The sequence below is a fragment of the Periplaneta americana genome, chromosome 6 (assembly GCF_040183065.1).
Source record: "Periplaneta americana isolate PAMFEO1 chromosome 6, P.americana_PAMFEO1_priV1, whole genome shotgun sequence".
In the NCBI taxonomy this organism is placed as follows: Eukaryota; Metazoa; Arthropoda; class Insecta; order Blattodea; family Blattidae; genus Periplaneta; species Periplaneta americana.
Genome location: NC_091122.1, coordinates 160,459,726 through 160,484,516, shown reverse-complemented (window position 1 = coordinate 160,484,516; position 24,791 = coordinate 160,459,726). Strand labels below are relative to the sequence as shown.

Below are 24,791 nucleotides of genomic sequence, written 5' to 3'. Positions count from 1 at the left end.
GGGAAACCCCGGAAAAAAAACAAACCAGGTAACTTGTCCCAACCACGACTTGAACCAGGGCCCGCTCGTTTCACGGTGAGGCATGCTAACCGTTACTCCACAGTGGTGGGCAATAATTTTTTACATATCTTTACAAAAATAATGAGCACAAGTACATAAATAATTGCTTCCACGAAATTGTTTTTTTGAATGACAAATCTACAAAGATACAACGATATTATACTGTCGCATAATATTGCACTGTATACGCCTATGGCGGCAATATGTTCCAACATCATTAATCGGATACCATAAATAAACTTCTTAGTCTTATAAAAGAAACAGCGTGAAGAATAAACAAATCAATTTCTTCTTTGAGAGGAACATATGGCTGCTTCCTGGATAATCAGCCGTTACACTGTATAATGGATAGACTATGTAAGCTTTGCTTGAGACGCAGTTTCCGCGTGATGTAGGGATTGCGATCATGTACTCAATTTCCGACTTGGATATATTATTATTATTATTATTATTATTATTATTATTATTATTATTATTATTATCCGTATTTCTGCATTCATTCATTCATGGTTTCAAGGGCAAGTATTTCACTGCAAACCCAGCATTCTCCAATCTTTCCTATTTTCTGCCTTCCTCCTTGTCTCCGCATAATATGATACATATCTCCTAATCTCCAAATTCGATATTCACTCAATTGTATCCGGTTTGGAGAAATAAAAACTTTTCTAACCACACAAAATTGAAAATCTTCAGGAGTAATGTTAAAGCTGTCCTGTTATATGGATCTGAAACCTGGCTATCAAACAATACAATTATAATAAAGTTGCAATCCTTTATGAATAGGCGTCTGAGGAAGATTTTAAATATCTACTGGCCAATGATAATAAGTAACGAAAATTTATGGAGACTAACAGAAGAAGAACCAATTGACATTCAAATTAAAAGACGGAAATGGAGGTGGATAGGACATACTCTGAGAAAACCTAATCAGGCTATAGGAAGACAAGCATTGGAATGGAATCCCCAAGGAGCTAGGAAGGTGGGGCGACCAAGAGGGCTATGGAGAAGAACGGTTAATGAAGAAGTGGGAAAGTCTGGAGAGAAGTGAAGGCTACGGCAGAAAATTGTGTCCGTTGGAAGGTTCTCACTGAGGCCCTATGCTCCACATAAGGAGTGAAAGGACATACTACTACTACTACTACTACTACTACTACTACTACTACTACTACTACTACTACTACTACTACTACTCTTAATCTCGTCTTTCATCTGATATCTTCTTCTGCCCCGAACTCTTCTCCCGTTCACCACTCCTTCTAGTACATCCTTCAGTAGATAGTTTCTTCTCAGCCACTGACCCAACCAATTCCCTTTTCCTCTTCCTGATCAGTTTCAGCATCATTCTGTCTTCACCCACTCTTTCCAACACAGCTTCATTTCTTATTCTGTCTGTCCATTTCACACGCTCCATTCTTCTCCATATCCACATTTCAAATGCTTCTATTCGCTTCTCTTCACTTCGTCGTAATGTCTATGTTTCTGCACCGTACAATACCACACTCCACACAAAGCACTTCACTAGTCTCTTCCTTAGTTCTTTTTCCAGAGGTCCGCAGAAGATGTTTCTTTTTCTATTAAAAGTTTCCTTTGCCATTGCTATGCTCCTTTTGACTTTCTGGCTGCAGTTTAATAGTACACCCCAAGTATTTGAAGCTGTCCACTTGCTATACTGCCTCATTTCTATTCGCACGTTTACCTTCTTTATTTTTCTCCGATAACTATGATCTTCGTCTTGTTTGCATTTACCTTCATTCCATACTGGTGACAGCTGTCATTTAGCTCCAGTAGCATTTCTTCTTCTAGTAACAAATATCATGTCATCAGCAAATCTTATGCACTTCATTCTTCTTCCTTCTACTATCACTCCGCCCATGTTCTGAAAACAGTTCTTCACTAAATCCTCCAAGTAGATATTGAACAGGGTATATGATAATTAGGGCTAGGGTTTTGATGAAATTGCATCTTTTTTCTAGTAAGCCAGAAACATTGCTGCTTTAGTATTTATATGGTATGTAATAAACTGAATGTTTTAAGACATATTTGTTAGGGCATTTTTTGCATTTTTTTGCCTGTTTCAACTCATAAGAGCATCTTTTCTTTTATTCAGTAATTTTTTAGGCATTTTAATTTAATTTTGGCCATAAATCCCCATTATTAATGTAAAATAATGTTTATATCCTTCGATATTTTCTCTACATAATTTGTCCATTAATATCCATTATTTTATATAATATTTTAATCGTTTTTCTACACAAATATTGTCCTTTTAACATAATACACCCCATGTAATGGATCAGTCCAACCACCCCTTCAATATAGACTCCTCTATACTTGCTAATTCCGGATAAGAGTGGCCTTGTGGTGGGCTACATGGAAACTACATCAGGTAAAATAATTAATTAAAGTGTACTACTTAAAACAGTGAAATTTGCAGCAGAATCCGTATAGGTCAGTTTCTATCTGATGCTTTTCCAATTCACTGCGGGCTAAAGCAGGGAGATGCACTATCACCTTTACTTTTTAACTTCGCTCTAGAATATGCCATTAGGAAAGTTCAGGATAACAGAGAGGGTTTGGAATTGAACGGGTTACATCAGCTTTTTGTCTATGCGGATGACGTGAATATGTTAGGAGAAAATCCACAAACGATTAGGGGAAACGCGGAAATTCTAGTTGAAGCAAATAAAGCGATTGGGTTGGACGTAAATCCCGAAAAGACTAAGTATATGATTATGTCTCGTGACCAGAATATAGTACGAAATGAAACTATAAAAATTGGAGATTTATCCTTCGAAGAGGTGGAAAAATTCAAATATCTTGGAGCAACAGTAACAAACATAAATGACACTCGGGAAGAAATAAAACGCAGAATAAATATGGGAAATGCGTGTTATTATTCGGTTGAGAAGCTTTTATCATCTAGTCTTCTGTCAAAAAATCTGAAAGTTAGAATTTATAAAACAGTTATATTACCGGTTGTTCTGTATGGTTGTGAAACTTGGACTCTCACTTTGAGAGAGGAACAGAGATGAAGGGTGTTTGAGAATAAGGTTCTTAGGAAAGTATTTGGGGCTAAAAGGGATGAAGTTACAGGAGAATGGAGAAAGTTACATAACACAGAGCTGCACGCATTGTATTCTTCACCTGACATAATTAGGACCATAAAATCCAGACGTTTGAGATGGGCAGGACATGTAGCACGTTTGGGCGAATCCAGAAATGCATACAGAGTGTTAGTTGGGAGGCAGGAGGGCAAAAGACCTTTGGGGAGGCCGAGACGTAGATGGGAAGATAATATTAAAATGGATTTGAGGGAGGTAGGATATGATGGTATAGACTGGATTAATCTTGCTCAGGATAGGGACCAATGGCGGGCTTATGTGAGGGCGGCATTGAACCTCCGGGTTCCTTAAAAGCCAGTAGGCTAAGTAACTAAGTAAGTACTACTTAAAAAAATTATGTAAAATCAAATAAACTTAAATGTTGGCACTAGAATTTCATTTAATTACTAGTCTAAATATTAAGTAGTACAAAACCTCTTTTCCTACTAAGCCAATTATGTAAGATCAATTTTTGGGGTATTTTAAGGGCATTTTTTTAAGATTTTTAGATCATAAATGCATTGTTTAGGACATTTTTTTCATGATTTATAAGTCATCAAAATCCTAGCCCTAATGATAAAGAACATCCTTACCGTACTCCTCCCCTTATTTCACTTCCTTCTGACATTCTCGTATCCTGACTTTGACCGTTGTTTCATATAAAGGTTACTGAACAACTTTCTCTCTTTCCAGTCCACACCATATTTCTTCAGGATGTCCATCAGGTTATTCCAATCCACTCTGTCAAATGCCTTTTCTAAGTCCATATTCTTTATTCTTTCACCGATTGTTCGCAGTAGTCCAATTGCCCCTTTCGTACCTTTGTATTACTGCATAATCCTTTAAAACGAACGTAACAGAAAACAGAAAAATTTTAAATGTCACAATCACTTTCCACAGTTTGCCACCAAACTACAAGCACATCATTGTTTCCCTATTGTCAGAGCGGAGACTGGCTCGCCTGTGTGTAAGAGCCAGTACATAATCAGAAAACCTCCTCTCACTTTCTACATTTGTGGTAGGAAACTATAGGCCTACAGCATCAAGACACTCCACTGAAAACAACTCATAGTTTTCAAGTAAACTCTTCAGCTGTTTTATCATAGAGTCATCACTAGGGACCGGATTTTTATGTAATAGCAAGGTATGAAATATGTACATATTTATGTAAGAAAATTAAGCTGAATATGTACCAAAATATGTAAAATCATGAAATAGTAATATACGTTACAAGAGCGGTATGTTGACGTTTTCATGGCCGAGGAAAAGTTTGAAAAAGCAAAACGTAGTTGATCTTTTTTAAATTCCGAGAATTGAAAGAAAACATACCGCTCGTGTATCGTACATTATTTTGTGCGAAGATCGTTTATTACATACCTGAAAGAGGAATTTCTAATTAGTTGCCATGAAATCTCCATCTTGGTTTCTGTTCAATGACGGCAATTTTGGAAAACAAAAATATCTATCTTCAACATGGTTGCTTTAAAATGTTTTCTGTGTTTACTATACTCCAGCAGGCCGTGATATACGTCTGTCTTTTTTTTCCCCCCAGTCTATAAATGCGAACTTAAAACAAACGGCTTCCTTAATGTTACATGCATCACGAAATGCAGTAACTTTAGTGGAGTTGTAGAGTTTACTTAATTTTTGCAAATATTTAAAAACAATAATTAACAGTGCAATTTAGATGAATTTGCAGTGGTAAGTTTCCAATTTATAATTATTACTATATTAAACGTCTCTAAAAATAATATGTTAAAAGCCTAAAGCAGTAAAATCAATATGTCACTTAAGCGGTAAGAAGAGGGAAATTGTTATGTGTGTTCGGTTGGGAATACTGAATGTGGAATTTTAGACTTACCGCGGGTTGGTTTTGTGCGGAAACCAAGCAAATACGCACGATCTCGCACAAAATGTGTTTACTTCTATGATGTAGGAAGCCAGTGCATAATCAGAAAACCTCCTCTCACTTTCTACATTTGTAGTAGGAAACTATAGGCCTACAGCTTCAAGACACTCCACTGAAAACAACTCATATTTTTCAACTAAACTCTTCAGCGGTTGTACTGTAAAGCAGCCGTGGCGAAAATGTAACTCACGAGCACATTGTGGCTCGCAATGATAGCTGTGCATGTCTCTTGCTCCCCCAACCCTCACCCTCTCACTCACTGGAGTCAAACTCCGTTCCATTTGTATTTGCTTTTTTGGTTATTTTACGACGCTGTATCAACATCTAGGTTATTTAGCGTCTGAATGAAATGAAGGTGATAATGCCGGTGAAATGAGTCCGGGGTCCAGCACCGAAAGTTACCCAGCATTTGCTCGTATTGGGTTGAGGGAAAACCCCGGAAAAAACCTCAACCAGGTAACTTGCCCCGACCGGGATTCGAACCCGGGCCACCTGGTTTCGCGGCCAGACGCGCTGACCGTTACTCCACAGGTGTGGACTTTGTATTTGTCTCTGACCTGCGAGTGGCGTATCGTCGCAATGTCTCTCTCGAAACCATGTACCTCTAAAAAAACGAAAGTTTCAAGTAGGATGGGAGGACGCATTTTTTTGCTGTCAATATGATGATAATATTAAATGTATGATTTGTTCACAAGTATTACGAGGAAAACGGTTGTATAACATAAAACAGCATTATACTACATGTCACTCATGAAACATTAAAAGGTTAAGTGTTGTTGTTATTGTTATTATTATTATTATTATTATTATTATTATTATTATTATTATTTCGATCCTTTTTCAGCAGATGTACGAATAATGCGGTTAAGTCTTCAATTTAAACTGACAGATTTACAATGTAATGTTACAATGAAAGCTAGATGTAAGGACTTGACAAATGTTGAACTTTTCAAATCTTTGCCAAAAAATAAATATCAGAAGCTTCGTTCTTTCGCTTTCTCTTATGAAGCCATGTTCGCTACAACTTACGTTTGTGAAAAATTATTTTCAAGAATGAAAATAGTAAAAACCTAATTTAGATCACGACTGATAGACAAATACCTTCGTGATCAACTACGACTGGCAGTAAGTGACATAATTTCTGATGTTGAAACTCTGTCGCAGAGATATTCTGAAGACAGTTAACTTTAGATTGTGCTAATGTGTCCTATGTTTTCTTGTTCATTTCTTTCTTCGTTACACGTACTAAACATTAGTTTGTAACCTTATACTCTATAAAATTATATTTAAGTGTCCACACCTGTGGAGTAACGGTCAGCGCGTCTGGCCGCGGAACCAGGTGGCCCGGGTTCGAATCCCGGTCGGGGCAAGTTATCTGGTTGAGGTTTTTTCCGGGGGTTTTCCCTCAAATACGAGCAAATACTGGGTAACTTTCGGTGCTGGACCCCGGACTCATTTCACCGGAATTATCACCTTCATATCATTCAGACGCTAAATAACCTAGATGTTGATACAGCGTCGTAAAATAACCCAAGAAAATAAATAAAAAATATATTTAAGTGCTTGACGTAAGGAAAATGAAAATCCGTTAATAAGTCAGACAGTTGCTTAACTTCCCCTTCGGGTGTCCGCCTCCCTCCATAGGTGCAATGCACGTTGCAGGTTACACAGTGGCTCGGCGCACATTTACATTTTCGCCACGGCTGCTATAGAGTCATCACTCTCTATAGCTTTCTGCTTACATATGTAGTGCAATATAGCCTTGTAAAAAATTTCGTTTTAAAATTCCCTTCAGAAATGGCATCACACATCCTCACGGAACCAAAACAAATTTACGCGCTGAATAAAAATAATTGATCTGCGACAAGCGAAAGAATCTTTATGTCGTAGCAATTGTGTTGCATACTATCTGTTTAGAAAAATGTCCATTTCGCGTTTACAATCACTTTAGCGACATTTCGCGGTTTTAAAAGTTGATATTTTTGCATGTTTGGGTAAATCAAAAGATACAGCTCGGGATATTATAAAACCAAAATTTCGTTGATGTCGTTAACACCAAAAATAGGGGTACAATAGTACATTATGCAATGAGCCTATAATGATAGTAATTAAGACGCGAATATGTTTGTTTATGAAACGAGCGCAAGCGAGTTTCATAATTTTCATACGAGCGTCTTAATTACCATTATAGGCAAGTTTCATACGACTTTTTATGCTCGACCATATTTCTAACTTGAAATTATTCAGAAGTATTCATTTTATTCGCATCTGACTGAAGAGCGGAAGTGACCTTGTGCATAGCTCGTAAATTGTGAGATGTGCGCAGACGCGAAAGTATTGATTTTTTCCTAGGAACAATAATGTAATTGACCTTGATATAATCTAGAGAATAACATGAACTAATTTTAATATAACCTGGAAATTGATTTGGAATTGAAAAACGAGATGACAAATTGAATGTATTTGAATATTATTTACAATTAACGCTAATTATTATAGTAACAGAACATAACCTTCTGCGACAGTATTGGATTTCCAGCCTCCGTGACGTTTCCCTCGTTGTCTTTCGATTGCATATCCGAGAATAATCGAAAACCTGAACTTTAATGAATAGGTGTACTTTAATGACATGCATTAAAGGACTGCTACCAGGTGTATAATTACTACATTTCGGCATGGTCGAGCATAAAAGTTATTAAGCTACAATATTCAGATACACTGCATGAGTGATTCGAAGAAAGCCAGCTAGTTTACAACACTGGAAATTTCAACTGTCATTCTCCTTGCGACCGCTGAGCTCTTAAGCAATGCACTGATTTGTTGACACGTGTAGCTTCTTCTAAGAAAGGCTCGTCCAGCGACAAACTTCGTCACCATCTCGGTTATCTGTTTGTTCTCATTATATTGACATCTACAACCAAGCCACTCTTTATGGAAATTTTGAAAGGATTTTAAAATCAACTGGAAAAGATAAACACATTCAAGAACGTGTCGGAATTTTAACAATGACGTCACAGTTCTGAGAATGTGTTTACGATAATGGCGTCATATATGTCAATCGATCCGGACTGACGGCATGAAGTAGGTCATCTGAAATTTCGTTTTCCTCTAAGCAATATAAAAGATAATTTGAGGTGTTACGTATGAAGTCAAATAAACACGAATAAATAAGAATAAAGATATAGCTAAATAAATAGGCCTAATCAGTGTCATGAAGTTAGACTTCACATAAATGAAAGCAAAACCAAAGCCTTGATTTATGGGTCACAATTGCAGACAGAAATTAAGGAAGAAAGGAAATCCGGAATCGACTACAATTAGCTAACAGAACATACTATGCCATTCTCCTACTGATTAAATGTTGTGAAGTCAACTGGAAAACACGGATTACATTACGGTATGCTGCAAAACAAGTGAAACTGAAATTATTGCCCATCTGCTGTCAACGTTTCCCTAGCAACAAAGTTTTTATTTATTGAATAACTAGTTGAAAGCACCCGGCGTTGCACGGGTTTTCCTTTTTGCTTCTATTTTTAATTAAACTGCTTATTACATTTTCGGAAATCTCGGACACCTAACTATAGACAACCAAAACAAATTGTCTTTACTAAACTAAGATGAATCTTTACTTAACGTCACTTACATGAATTGATGAACTCCTTAGCGAAATGCCTGCCAGCGTTAATCAATTTAAAATAGTTGTAAATCAGGCACAAAAAATAAAACATGTCATCATGTGCCCGACGTTTAACGGTTTTTTTAATTTCATATTTATTTGTTTTTATTTATTTATTCTGGTGTAGTTAAAGTCATTAGGCCTTATCTTGCACACCGCCAGAAATAAAAATAAAATAATAGAAAAATCAAGCTATGAACAAAGTAAACCCAACGAAAATATCATTCCTTTTCCTCTTTCTGACCAGTTTTAGCATCGAATCAATAATTATATTCCTATATAATTTAATTTATATTGGAAAATTTTTTACCCCTTGACCGCTGTACACTCACTTACAGTATATCATACCCAATTTTTTTTAATATCACTTGGAAAACTATATCTCAGAAATTCAGAACATATTATATTAATTCTTATTTTATACACAGAATACAGATACAATATAAACTTGCAATAAGTCACTTTTAACATAAAAACTAATAATCTGGGAGACATATAGGCTTAACGGTATTTTAGAAATTAAGAGATTGTTATTTCCACAATGCATAACATGCTACATTTGCAACGTGATTATACAGACAGAATTTCGCAGTAACATATTTTCGGACGTGAACAATATTTTCAGAGATAGTTTGACATACTGTGAATTCAGTGTTGTGTTGATTTCTGCAATTGGGCGGAGTTACCCAATAAGAGACCAACCGCCAAAAACTTGTATTCGAGATATTGACCATTGAAATAAATCTGGTTTTTATTGAACATTTTATGCAAGAAGTAGGTATTGTAACATTCATACTATTACAAAAAATAGCACAAATAATGCTCAATAAAAGTTAATCGATTTTTAATAATAGACCAGCAGTTGATTTAATATTGCAAAGCAAAAAAATAATAATAAATTTTATGCGATAAACGAATTTTTCTTATAAATAGCAGCAAAATGCAGATATCGCATTTTTTTTTTCCGAGATAAATAATCCAGCCAACAACAGACGTGTGGAAATATCTCAATTTTTTCAAATTGTCGGTTGGTCTATTGTTGCGTAACTCCGTCCAATTATGGTCCTCACAAAAGAGGAGGTGTTAATCGTCGAGCATTATAAGGAGTGGGGCGTCAGAATGCGCCGAGCTTGCGCCACGTTAAAGAGCAGTACCAGGAGCGATTTAACAATGCGGCACCAAATAACACAACAATGTTAGCTGTCGTCGAGAAGTTCCGTCGTACGGGATCAGTCTTATGTCGCTTTCCATGTTATAATGACATCTTGAGTTTCAGAGTATGTTTGTAATTTCAGTACTCCGTATGACCGGAAATAATGCTCGACAATCTTTTGTTGTGAGAACCACAATTATTTCAGAAATCAACACAACACTGAATTCACAATATGTCAAACTATTATATACAATGAATAAAACGTGGACACAAGATAAGCAATAATTTCAGTGTTGTTTGTTTTCCGCATACTGTACAAAACACTTATTCGAATATTGTGTATATGGAAGAGAAAATAGGATTCAGTTCAGTTATTTATGAAAAACACTGCATCTTGTATTAATAGTATGAGAAATATGGAACTGCTCTCTCCGTTACCGGCACGTGTAAGTGCACCGGCCGAGAGTGAAGTTGCCGCTTCGTGGTAAGGAAATAATCTACTCCCCCGACCCCCAGTATTTCTGCTACTATTGCTAGTCATAGCCATCAGATCGCCAATCCATTCTGATCCAAGGCCATCTTCACAGGACTTCGCAATCCAACACTAAACCGATACAGGACGTGTATGACGTAGGACACCACATGCCCTAAACGGGATTGGAACCCATGATTGCCTAACTTCTCATGCCGTCAAAGCTGCGTGGTTTAGTCGCTGCGGCTATGTTATTGGCGCTATTGCTAGTAATTTGTAGCGCGATAGCCCATGAAGGGCCAAATTCGAGCAACCGACTGCTGGCCTCAAGTACACAAGATTTGTGAACTTATTAACAAAAAGTATAAAACACAGGTCTCTGCCTCAAGCAAAAATAGATTCATTCTCATAGTGTGCCCTGTGTATAGGTAATTAAGTATGGACACTTCGCGTCGATACCTTTGATGTAGCCAGATTGATTTCTATGACCAAGCCAGCTATAGCGTGAGATTCTGCTTTCTCCCTAGAGTTGCCGCTGACATCACACCAGCTAGCAGTCGACACAGCGGAAATATAACACATATAATTAATACATCTAGGTACATTATGTATTCAAATAAAATAAATTGGATCCATAAAATAATAAATCCGTCATTAACTGTAATGTCTAGACTCTAGAGTTCCTTTATAATGAGAGTTGAGACGTTGACCCCAACAAGAATTAAAATATGTAATGATTTGATAGCGCTGTAAATGGAAAAACAAAACTCTTATGAGAAGTAAAAACCATATACCTATATTATATTATATACAAATATTTAACGAATTCGATACTTAATTTTATAATGTATTATATTATTTTATAATATAATGTATTATATCTGAAATATAAAAAAATTATTATTACAACTAGTTTGCCACTGAGAAATAAGGAAAAGCTGTTAACTTGAATTTATTTGAACCAAAGCGTTACTGGATTATGCAATAAGGTAGGCGATGTTTGAATCCTGTGTCTCAACTCTACTCTCAATTATTATCTTAGCGTATGCTCGATTACACTAACCTCTAGCGCTTGAAAGTGGAACTAAACGCTGCGCACAGAGAAACAAAACACAGGAAAATTCGCTCAGTGTCCATTATTTATAATCCCTATTCGCTGGTGTGCCTGTGAAAGCTATACAAATGTCATAGTACCCAATTAATTCACAAAAACATAAACGGTAAATATTTTATGGATGTTTCTTCTATGTCGTGGATGAGCTGTTACAGATGAGTTAATGTCCTTCATTTTTCCAGTTTCAAAACAATTAGACATTTCAAAGTCAAAATATTCATTAGAACTATAAGATTGCTAATTGTTATTAACCCAATCTACCTAAAATAAATGGCAGAAAGAATGTAGTACACAGTAAACAGTTTCTTGATCTTGGAGCTCTGGAATTAACAGTACAGGTTATCAAAATATTTCTTCAACAATATCTCCTTGAAAAACATACATTAATAGCTGATCTATCTATTTGTAAGTGCTGCAGACTTTAGGAAAACAAGAAGTACTAATTATCAAGGTCTGGAATTCCCAGTTTGTCCGGAATGGCTGTACTGCGTATTTAAGAAAGAGTCCGCAGTAAATGAAATGCTTCTGTAATAACGTTACCCTTGATGCTCGAACCCATGCCCTTTGCACTTCGAGACCACACGGCCCGCAGCTGTTCGTCACCTTGTAGTACGGATGTTAATGTTTGTCAATTTTTTTTATCAGCGGCGGTGGGGATAGCTACGGACCAATCCACTTCCGCGGCTGTGGTTTCCTCTGCCACGTTCTCAAAAAATCAACCAGCAGAGAAATCCAAGCTCTCGTAAGTTTAGAGTAAACATTGCACTGTTTATATATGTGACATGGGAAAGTTCCAAGAGCTTATCTTCAAGTATTGCAATTATCCCTTCCCACTGTTTCATACAGAATATTACGACATGGACGTCCTTGGTTCGATTCCTTCTTGGTGTTCACAGAATGTAAGTTATGCAAGGTATAAAAATTGGAAATCAACTAGCATTAAATAAATAGATCGGACTTCTGTATCGAATTCGAAAATAAGTAAAACCTCAACAATTACATATAGAAAACCAGTGTAAAATGTAGTAAAGTAATAGTAAATCCATGGCGCTACAGCCCTTTGAAGAGCCAAGACCGACCAGTCGGCTGCTGGCCTCACGTCCACATGCCGAAGCAGAGGTGGACGATCATCCAACCAGAATGGAAGTATCGTGTGGTTAGTACGATGATCCCCCCAGCCGTTATAACTGATTTGTGAAACCGGATTTTCGCTACCTATCGCAACTCCCCAAGTGCATCACGATGCTGGGTGGGCACCGATCCCACACACGGCCGAAATTTCATGAGAAAATTATAGGGGCCAATCTCCTTATTGGTTGAATGGTATGAATGCTACTATCGATATGTATTGTTCTTATAATCGACATAAACTTCTAACTTCTAAATTAACAGTCAGTTTTATATTGTTGACTTGTAGCCTACTTCAAAATGGAAATAATGGCAGTAATAGCAAAATATATTTTCCCTGGACCAAAAATATAATACAAAGTGACTAAAATCACATCAGTAATAACAAACTGTTTAATTGTTTTTATTTTTCTTTAATTTGGTAGCATTTAATGTTTATCGAATATCGAATGCTAAAAACGCTAATCGAACCATTACTTCCGCTGACCTTTTTTTTTGTATAATGTGTGATGGGTGGCCCCTATAATGCATCTGTTCCAAAATTTCTTTCCCCATGGGGACTCGAACCAGCGCGCATTCCGAGAGATTAAACAGATTAAGAAGGAAAGAAGAAAAATAAAAGACGAGCTAGTTAATGACTTTGTTTAAATGAAACCAAGGTGTTACCCTTAGATACGTTAGTGGTTGTTACCTACTGTAAATATTATTTATTCCACAAGTGGGACATCTGGCCGATATCTACGGCTGACTACTAGGATCCAGAATGGAAAGCAAAGGTTTAAAAGGTTCAATTTGACTAGAGAAACTTGAGACAAAAGCATAATGAAAAGTAATTAAAAGGAAATAATAATATTAACTTATAATTTAGTGTTGCACTGGAAGGAATGATGAACTGAACTAAAGTTCGGGGTAGAAGATATCAGATGTCAGACAACACTGAGATATAAGCCTATGGGTCGTATGCGGATTATTAATATCCTCACTAGAAAATTTAACAGAAAGGAGGATGGTTTTGAACTAACTTAAATTAAGCTCCCCTAACCCCAAAAAGAAGTCCTTTCACTTTCCACATATTAATATTAATTTTGTATCTCTCACTTAAGTGAAAAATAGGCCTACATGGACTTTAAGCAGACTTCTTTTTGTAGTTAACATTAATTGAAATCAAAAATTTCTTTATCATTAAAATTGTATGGGTTCATTTATTTGCATCTACGTCATATTAACAGCAATTGCGTGTTAATTACATATCGTATGTGTAGTATAAGAAGTTAGATCTAGGCCTATGTGTGAAAATTGGAAAAGTACCGGGGTAAACTTGATCATAAAACAAAAAGTGAAACCAGGATATGAACAATATTTGTAACTTAAAATAATAAAAATTACTTAATAAACTGAAAAAAAAACAATGAACTAAAAGTGTGTTCAATGTAGGGTAAAGGATGGTAATATTGTGATAAGAGTAATATTATGATAGTTCTTTTTGAGAATGTATTACAATTTTACTAAGCGAGAGGAAGATCGGTGTTTTGCGTCAACGTATTAAGGGAATGTTCGTGGACAAGTTCCTGCACAAAATCAGTCCTTCTCTCGTTCAGTACAATTGCAATAAATTCTCAAAAATAACTATCACAATATTACTCGTATCACAGTATACAAACCTTTGCCCTATCTGACATCATGCTTTAAATTTTTATGGGCAAATATACCGAAATTTAAGGTATGGAAAATAGTTCATTTCAGAGGAAATAGGGAGGGAATATGCCACACGATATACCCTATATGACAGCGTTTCTCAAACTATGGTCCGCGGACCACCTGTGGTCCTCGAAGTCTGCCTTTGTGGTCCTTCGAAAAAGGCAGAAGAAAAAATAAAATTCAAACGAATTTCGTATCACTCTATAGCTGAAAATCTCAGAGTTTGGAAATGACACATGGCAATCGCCTTTCACTTTTCTCCCAGTATTGACATTTTATGAAATTTATTACCCTATCCGTCTACTGACTGCCCACTCTACTCTCAACAACAAAAGAGGGATTTAAAGCACTATGAACGTGGCGTTTCTCGCCATCTTTTCCCTGCACATCTGGCGCCGCCCCTGTAACCCAGCAGGGGACCACCCAAATTCATAACAGAAGACTGAACCTTTTCATATATTTATGACTTTCTTAATACATAGTTTTGCCGACACCCAGTCTGCACATTGAAGTGGGCACGTACTGTACGTCGTACACCAATAATAAAACTCTGAGCTCACAATTTGAAACTTATTTCCCAAAATATGACGAATTTTCATTAGTTCGTGATCACTTTCATTGCGATATTGAAACTAACAAACTTTCATTGAGTGAAAGGGAACAGTTAATTGAACTCTCGAATGAGACCGGACTTAAAATGAAATTCCAAGAGGAAGGTATGGTTAATTTCTGAACCTCATCACAAGTGAAAAGAGAATACAGTGAACTGTACAATGGTGCTTTAGAGATTATAATTCAGTTTGCTTCTACGTATCTGTGTGAGAAAGGGTTTTCATCATAACTCTAATAAAAACAAAGTAGGCTGCCAAAATCGACTCGGTGTATGTGACGATCTCCGACTTAAGCTTACCAGCATACGTCCAAATATAGAACACTGTGCAAGAATCGGCAGGCTCATCCATCTCATTAATGTGAGTTAATAAGTTAAAGATTATCCAAACTCTAATAGCCTTGAATTATTAAAAAACAAAAATGAATTTTCTTCTATTAACATTAGCTAAATTAGTTAATACTAATATAAATTTAATTTAATTTAATTAATTTCAATTAATTATATTTTAAAATATAAGTATATTACTATTAAAATATGCTACAAAAATGATAAATTTGCTTTCGAAGGGAACAAGAGTAAGGTGGTCCGCGGAACTGTTTTGACTTAAAAAGTGGTTCCCACTTCAAAAAAGTTTGAGAAACGCTACTATAAGGTCTTCTCTAAAAAGAATCTTGCCTCCGCCCAAGCAAAAATTGAAATAAAGTGATAAGAGTTCATTATGTGTATCCCTGTTACAAATACAAGTGTTGAAAGTCTGTTCCCTCGCATGACCTCACTGATGAGTGATGAGAAAAATCATTACGTATAAAGACAGTAAAATCAATGCTTATTGTGAAATAATTTTACAGCAAGGATTGCGTTGCATTTAATGACATGCTTTGTAACAAACAATAAATAAATAATTATTCTTACAAGAAATCCATTCTTCAGAAAAGTATCAGGGGAGAGTCGGGTAGTATCGGACAGCGGGTAATATCGAACAGTGAGTTTCTTTCATCTACCACACGATGATAGTACCTGACCGACTCTCCCCTACACGAATGACTCTGATTTATAACAGTGTATTCTCAAGTGACCCTACTTTGTAAGGAGTACATTGTCAATTAATTTTGTTTAATTTATTCTTGAAGTACTTTATTTTCAATAATAGTATTTAATTGTATTGTTTTAACCTTGTAATTCTTAAACTGTAATCCGCGGACCCTTGGGAATCCCAAGAGATAAATAGTCAGAGGTTCCCAAGTGAGTTTTCGAATTAATATTTAATTTGTTATTTAGGGGAGAGTCGGGTAGTATAGGACATCGGGTAATATCGGACAGTGCGTTTCTTTCATCTACCACCATATGGTAGTACCTGAATGACATGGTTACGTTTCTCTATGCGACATCACAGAAACGTAACCATGTCAATCAGGTGCTATCATCGTGTGGTAGATGAAAGAAACTCACTGTCCGATATTACCCGCTGTCCGATACTACCCGACTCTCCCCTAATGATAAAATATGCAATAAAATACTATAAAATTCCAGCAATAAATGTTTCTTAATCTTTCATAAAATGTTGTAAACTAATTTTGCAAAGTTTGTAAACTAAACTTCGTTTTGTAATAATTTATATAGTGAAAATGTTTTAAAGACCTACATCAACAACATAGTCTAGGATCTTTTACCTATTCCATCAAGAATTTTTTTTTCTTAATCGTTACCTTCAATATTAAATTTTCTAAAATATTTGATTAAGAAAAATATATTTCCTGAAGGACTAGGTAAAAAATCTTAGACTATGTTGTTGATGTAGGTCTTTAAAACATTCCGGTAAAGTAATCATGCAGATATTTAATTAATTCGTGTATGTGTGTATCTAATGCCTACCCACCTCACTTGTGATTTAATTAATTGTATATTTTATTATGTAAATGCTTTACGGTTGTAAAAAGTTATGAAAATTTGATATTATTTTTACAGGTAATTAGTAGCTATTTTAATATTCAGAATAATGTTTTATAAAGTGTAATGTATGTATATTAAGCATGAAAAGTTTTTTTTTTTCATTTAGCTTTTATAGTAGCTGACAATGAGATATAAAAAATGAATATCACTAAATTTTTGCAGCTGTAATTTCATCTGTTCAAAAAAGATCTGGATAAACGCGATGGAAAATATAAACAAAGCTCAATTTAAATCAATGCTGAGTGTCCCGTATTTTTTATTTCTGATGTTCCTGGGAAGCGTTCTATATCTATACTAATAATAAATCTGTAGCCGAAATTTTTCTGGTAATTTTCGATTTTCCAAAAATAATTGGTCCTAACATATATAATTAACCACCCTGAAACCGAAAATCGATTTTTTGAAACTTTTGTTTGTATGTCTGTCTGTCTGTCTGGATGTTTGTTACCTTTTCACGCGATAATGGCTGAACCGATTTATATGAAAATTAGATATAAAGTAAGTGCGTTGTAACTTAGAATTTAGGCTATATGGTATTCAAAATATTTTATTTAAAAGGGGGGTTATGAGGTGGCTTGAATTAAATAAATCGAAATATCTCCCTTATTATTAATTATCATGAAAAATATTGCATAACAAAAGTTTCTTTAAAAATAATTTCCGATAAGTCTTATTCTATGCAAAATTTTGATAGGACTGATATTTAACGATATAAATGAGTTTCAAAATTACAATAACAACGCCATCAAAGGCGGTGTAATGAAATAAAAAACAAATGACTTCGTCTATAAGGGGCCTTGGACAACAACAATCGAAAGTTATGAAACACAGCCTACAGAGAATGTTTCTGTGTTTGTATGAAGTAATATCGGAAGCTAAATTAACCGATTTGTATAATTAATTATTAATTCACCATTGGAGAATGTAGTTTCTCTAGATGGATATAAGGCTATAATGTTATTACAGTAACTTCTGAGTGAATCGAGGACAGGTAAGATTAAAATAGCTTCTTATGCACAGAAAACTTGATAGGTTATTCTGTACATTCGTTTCCTGTATTTCCTAAACTAATTTTTATGACCAAATGAGTGGTCTCTGGATCAAAATGATCGCATTTTAATTGTTTAATACAACTTAAATTAAGTAACATAATAAACTATTTATCCTTCTATCAAACACGAATGTTCCCTGGATCAAATGTCCTATTTTAATTATGTAATTACTTTATATTTATTCCTAACGGGTGCAGCGGAGCGCACGGGTACGGCTAATATATTATAAAGTCAAGATACTGCCAGAGGTTGAAGGAGTAAGACAGCAGTATTACAGCGTGTCCTCTTTTTCTACACACTGAACCCTGCTGCCCTAATCTAAACCGAGTAGTCGCCCCTCGATGGCCCAACGAGATCAGAAAAGAGCATCATGGCAGAATATGAACGTGTTGTGACGGCGCAGTACATCATGGAGAAGGATGTGAATTAATAGGCTGGATGGGAGGTGTGAAAGAGGGGGAGGGCGGCACGAACGTGCAGCATTTAAACCAGAGCCTGGGCGCGGGTCACTCAGTCTGTGTATTGTTGAGGTGTGCTCAGTGTTACGACCGCCATGGCTCAACACGTCGTCCCTCTGGTGATTCTTCTCGTAGCCGTCGCAGCGTATGCAAGCGCAGGTCTGTACCCCACAACAAAATACTCTCGTTCTTTATAAACGGACACTAATTCGAACATATTTCAAACAGCCATTTTATAATATCATTTTCATGTAATGGCGTTCTCCGAATTAAAATTCTTTAAGTTTATATCAGAATATTTCGATTTCATATTGCATATACATATGTCAATTCTTCATTAAGTGACTACAGCTCCTATGTTGTTTAATAAAGTACCCCGAGAGGCTTTTTACTGTATCTTTTTAAGCTTTAAAACTCTACTGTTTCGTTGGTTAAACAAAAATTAATTTTATAATGAGATTTAATTTCTAGATTGTAATGCTGATAACTGTTTTTAATTGGTGTATTTTATCTTCACTACCTAAATGTACTATGCTCAATGCTCGTAATAACAAAATAATAATAATAATAATAATAATAATAATAATAATAATAATGATAATAATAATACATCGCTGACTAGCTGCATGTTACACTAGCCAGACTTCAGACGCATACAAACAATTCTTCTTCTTCTGACACATATTGTCAAGTGAGATGTACTGCCTGATAATAGATGTACGTATCAGCCAGAATCTTAATCAGAGGATATTTATTCATTATTGAAGTTTAAATTATTATTATTATTATTATTATTATTATTATTATTATTATTATTATTATTATTACTCAGAGAAAACTTTTAACGAAAAAAAAATAAAAAAAATCAACATTCAAAAATTGAACCTTAATAATAATAATAATAATAATAATAATAATAATAATAATAATAAATTATTATGATTACTGGTATTATGTTATAAATTATTATTATTATTATTATTATTATTATTATTATTATTATTATTATTGTTGTTGTTATTATTATTATTTTGGTCAATGATTACTGTAGACTATTTTATTGTTTGTATTTTCATCTCATTGCCATTTTCTATCATTCATTCTCATCATCATTTGTTGTTTTGTTTTGTTCTGTATCGTGCTAAACTGTAATTGGCCTTGTGCTGTTGTTTTGCACGTTAATATTCTAAATAAATAAATAAATAAAATAAATAAATAAAATAAAAATTATTATTATTATTATTATTATTATTATTATTATTATTATTATTATTATTATTATTATTATTATTATTATTATTATTATTTAATCATTTAAGAGCGTTAGGAAGGTTATGTAATTTATTTATTTATTTATCTCAGAAGTTTTCAATCTACGGTACGTGAGCCACTGCTGGATGGTACTTAAAGTATGAAATAAAACTACAAATTATCATAAAGTGTAAAAAATAGCTGTTTTCTATATATTTCATACAACACTCTGAAGAAATTCGAAGACTCGCCATTTCTTGATTAAACACGCCTAAATAAAAAATCAGTTATTAATATTGGTAGGCTATTGGATCACAGAACTATTTATTATGATCGTAGGACAGCGACACATGTAGTTTTCTCATAACAAAATTCGTTAATGGTACAGCTAATGTCCTAAATTGAAAATAGTGGTACGTCATTGAAAAAGGTTGAGAACCGTTTATTTATTTATTTATTTATTTACTTACTTACTTACTTACTTACTTTGTACTTTCAAGCAAAAACAAAAAAAGTGTAGACCTATATACAATAAGTTATTTATTGCGAGTTCATAATTCTTCCTTTCTTTGTCGGTTTAAATTCCCACGTCTCCTTCTTACATGCCACTGATGGTAGGGGAGGGAGAATCACTAAATCACACACTAGCCATCTCAAAAGTGAGGCCCTACACATGATCACCGCAGAGACATCACAGGACAAGACAACGGACAAACACCCAGTGCCGTAAACGGAAGATACATTTTTTCACACACCGGGAATTGAACCTCGGACCACTTAGTGGGGAAACGCACGCGCTGTCCACATAGCCACAACGGCGGACTGCGAGTTCACAATACAAATTAATATTTAGAGACTAAAATTCAAATAACTTTCAATGATAGATACAGGTAGGCTATAAAAGCACAAGTTCAGTAAAATAATGAAATAATATTAAATAATAATTACAAAAAATATATAACTTTGAAGTTATTCTCAATAAATAATATAGTAAAAAAGAGATAAGTGAACTAATCATACAATACTGCAACATCTGACGAAATGGCAATTTAAAATCCGGCAGTTAGATTAATGAAAGTAAGGTTCAATTTTTAAATGTTGGCTGTTTTGACTTTTCCATTTTTTTTTTTTTGTTAAAAGTTGTCTTTAATGAGTAATAATCAGTAGTAGTAGTAGTAGTAGTAGTAGTAGTAGTAGTAGTAGTAGTAGTAGTAGTAATAATAATAATAATAATAATAATAATAATAATAATAATAATAATAATATAAACTTCAATAAAGAAATAAAATAAATATCCTCTGATTAAGATTCTGTATAATTACATCTGAAGTCTGACTAATGTCATATGTAGCTAGTCAGCGATGTATGCAATGGGGGGTGAAAGGAACTGGCCACCCTACCCCATTATCTCATTGCCTAGTTGCCTCATAAGTGGTGCCTTCTTGGTATCATTTGTGAGGTTCAAACCTGTCTTCGGACAGTTGACTAAACAACAAACAAAGAAATAAATAAGGAACAATATTTACTTTATTTTAATTTGTTATTTTCTTGTGCAAAATATTATATTATATTATATTATATTATATTATATTATATTATATTATATTATATTATATTATATTATATTATATTATATTATATTATATTACATTATATTATATTATATTATATTATATTATATTATATTATATTATATTATATTATATTATATTATATTATATTATATTATATTATATTACATTATATTAAAACTTTACAATACAATTCAGTTTTAAGTGGAGTACCGACTTAAATTGTAACCTTTTCTGTTAGTGTAACCTAGTATTATTTAGATTTGAGATGAGCCACACTCAACCATGAGATCAACAAAGAAAAACAACAAATTTATGAGCCTACTATTCAGTATTTTCGAAAAAAAAAATACCAGATGGAAGACACCTGAGAAGTGCATGGTTTAATGATCGGAGCAAGGAGTACCATCCCATAATTAACTGTTAACACTCTAAAAAATATTTGGAATCCATGACATCATCCTAAATGAAGGGTTCAGAGGCATAGTGGGCCAAGCGCCATTTAATAAAAACGGGTTAAAGTTGAGTGAATGCCATAGTTTAATGGAGACTGACATATCATTTAGTTTTAATGTGCATACTTTATATTACTTGCTATATGTTTCATTGAATTCTGGTAATCGCTTAATTGCTTTCTCCGTTTTTAATAAATGGCGCTTGGCCCACTATGGCTCTGAACTTTTCAAATAATCACTGACTTCAACCATTATAATTATAATAATAATAATAATAATAATAATAATAATAATAATAATAATAATAATATTAAACTGTCTCCCATTGAGGGTAGCCCTTACGGACTCAGTATATCCTCAAAAAAAATTATATATATATATATATATATTATGTAAACATTTTAAAGAAGAGAAACAAAGAAAAGGGCGTGAAAAATTACAATTGCTATTAATGTGGCACCATGTGATTAATTAGGATTTGGCAGAATTTTTTCAACACAATTATCACAATGTCATCCCTCAGAGATGTTGGCAGAGCAAACTGCCATCGAAATTCTTCGAAAAAAGCTGGTATAGTCCCTCGAGCACCTATGAGCAAACCGAATACCTCAACGTGAATTAAGGCATATTTCAGCTTGAAATAGTTGACTGTAGGCTCATAGATCGACTTCTTCTCAAGGTGGACCTCGGCTGACTGATGACATCCTACTTCAAAACGTATCATGGGGTCCACAATGATGCCCTGTTTAGTGTCAGCATTGAACGCTAAAATATCTACTCGTCTCGTTGACCCATTTTCAGCTAGACAGGAGATTTCTTCTTCTACTATCCAGCCCTTATTTCTTAATGCGGCAGCAATTTTGGATCTTACAAGATGATGTCGAGAATTCCTCAAGAGCAATCCCTGTTCACAGAAACCCAAGACGTGTGCTAAAGTTTCAATCTCCGGGCAGCCATGTCTGCACCGGGTACCGTCGAGAGATCTGCCGAGAACGGAACGAACAGCTGCTAAATTTGCTGTCATTTTCAGGCTAGATATCCATTCACTAGTCGAAAGTCCTTTTTTGTTTGCAATCCAACTGTTGGCGGCTGTTACTTCGCTATACATCTCAACACCTTTTCCCCGTCCTGAAAAGGTCTGTGGCAATCCTGAAAAACCATTTATACCAGATATTATAGTTTCCCCCTCCTTTTTTTTTTGTTAGTGTGTAATTGTAATAAATGTATGTAGGCCTATAATTTACATTATTTCTAAAATTTATGTTCTATGTTCACGTAAATTTGACTCAGCTACTTACTGTAATCAGTTATTATTCTTCTATGTATAATATTATTCTGTGTTCTTCGTAACCCAGGATGCCTTGGCAGACGATTTTTTGAAAATGAATTATATATATATATATATATATATATATATATATATATACACTAGATAATTATTTAAGATTTAATGAATAAATAAAATGCTTCAGCCGGGAAAACTAAGATGAAGTTGAAATATTTTGACGATATATTTCATACTTAGGCCTTTTCAATCCGACGCTGTGCGCACATATTTTAACAAGTGATTCATTTGCGTCACTAACCACAGAGTGTTCTCAGCAGACTGAACCAGTTCTGAATAGATTATAATGACTGTGAGAACAGAGCGGGTAAATGTTAGAAGGCTCACAGCGGAATGAAACTCTTTTAAATTAATTTTTATCAACCAGAAAACTGAGATGTAATAAGATTCACACCTATATTCTATATTTCTTACAGCAATAACACAGTTTAGTATATACAGTCACGAAGTTTGAGTTGTGAGGGTGCTAGAAACAATAATAGACTGTACCGGTACTATTTCGCATTGTCTGTAATTAGGCGATAGTAGCGATCCTAGTGGCTAGCAACTATCTATGGATGCATATTTACTACGTATTGAGCTTCGTGACTGTCTATATACTAGACTGTGGTAATAATTTAATTATGTATTTGTTATAGGTATACCTTTAAGAATAAACTGCCCACCGCTGTGTTAACATTCCTGACCGTGAAACGTGCGGGCCCGAGTTCAAATCCATGTTGGGACAAGTTACCTGGTTGAGGTTTTTTTCCGGAGTTTCCTCTCAACTCATTAAGAGCAAATAACTGAGTAGCTTTCGGCGTTGGACCCTGGACTCATTTCGCTGACATTATCGCCTTCATCTCATTCGACGTTATATAACCATAGCATTTGAAAAAGCTTCGTAAAATAACCAATTAAAAGAAAAAGACTAAAATTTACCCTTTAGCGATTCATCAGCCATGCGTGCCAGGGCCGTAACTTTTGCCTGTTTCAATAATAGTAATATGCGTTACAAGAGCGGTATGTTGATGTTTTCATGTTCGAGGAAAAGATTGAAAAATCGAAACGTAGTTGAGCTTTTTTAATTTCCGAGAACATGAAAACAAACATACCGCTCGTGTATCGTACATTATTTTGTGCGAAGATCGTTTATTACATACCTGAAAGAGGAATTTCTAATTAGTTGCAATGAAATCTCCATCTTGGTTTCTGTTCAATGACGGCAACTTTTAAAAACTAAAATATCTATCTTCAACATTGTTGCTATAAAATGTTTTCTGTGTTTACTATATTCCAGCAGGCCGTGATATACGTCTGTCTTTTTTTCCCCCCCAGTCTGTAAATGCGAACTTAAAACAAACGGTAAGGTTATGTAATGATTTATTTTTCATTTTAATATTTTAACAATATTATTTATATAACATATTGCAGTAATAACATCGGCATCTGGAATCTTGTTGATTTTTTCACGGCTTCCTTAATGTTACTTGGATTACAAATGCAGTAACTTTTGTGGTGTTGTAGAGTTTACTTAATTTTTGCAAATATTCAAAAACAATAATTAACATTGCAATTTAGGTGAAATTGCAGTGGTAAGTTTCCAATTTATAATTATTACTATGTTAAACGTCTCTAAAAATAATATGTTAAAAGCCTAAAGCAGTAAAATGAATGTGGCGCTTAAGCGGTAAGAAGAGGGAAATTGTTATGTGTGTTACGTTGGGAATACTGAATGTGGTATTTCACACTTACCGCGTAATAGTTCTGTGCGGAAAGCAAGCAAATACGCACGATCTCGCACAA

The 24,791-nt window shown here is 34.5% G+C and overlaps 1 protein-coding gene across 5 annotated transcripts in view; it reads left to right on the top strand.

Annotated features, from left to right (window-relative positions):
- The first annotated feature begins 18,393 nt into the window (after window positions 1-18,393).
- Window positions 18,394-24,791, top strand: part of LOC138701995 (keratin-associated protein 10-8-like) — a 48,891-nt gene continuing 42,493 nt past the window's right edge. For 4 of the 5 annotated variants that reach the window (XM_069829452.1, XM_069829449.1, XM_069829448.1 and 1 more), the window contains exon 1: window positions 18,394-18,543. In XM_069829452.1, the coding sequence (XP_069685553.1) occupies window positions 18,480-18,543 (64 nt within the window). In that variant the 5' untranslated portion in view covers window positions 18,394-18,479. The remainder of the gene's footprint in view (window positions 18,544-24,791) is intronic. The other variant, XM_069829450.1, reaches the window with a different exon arrangement.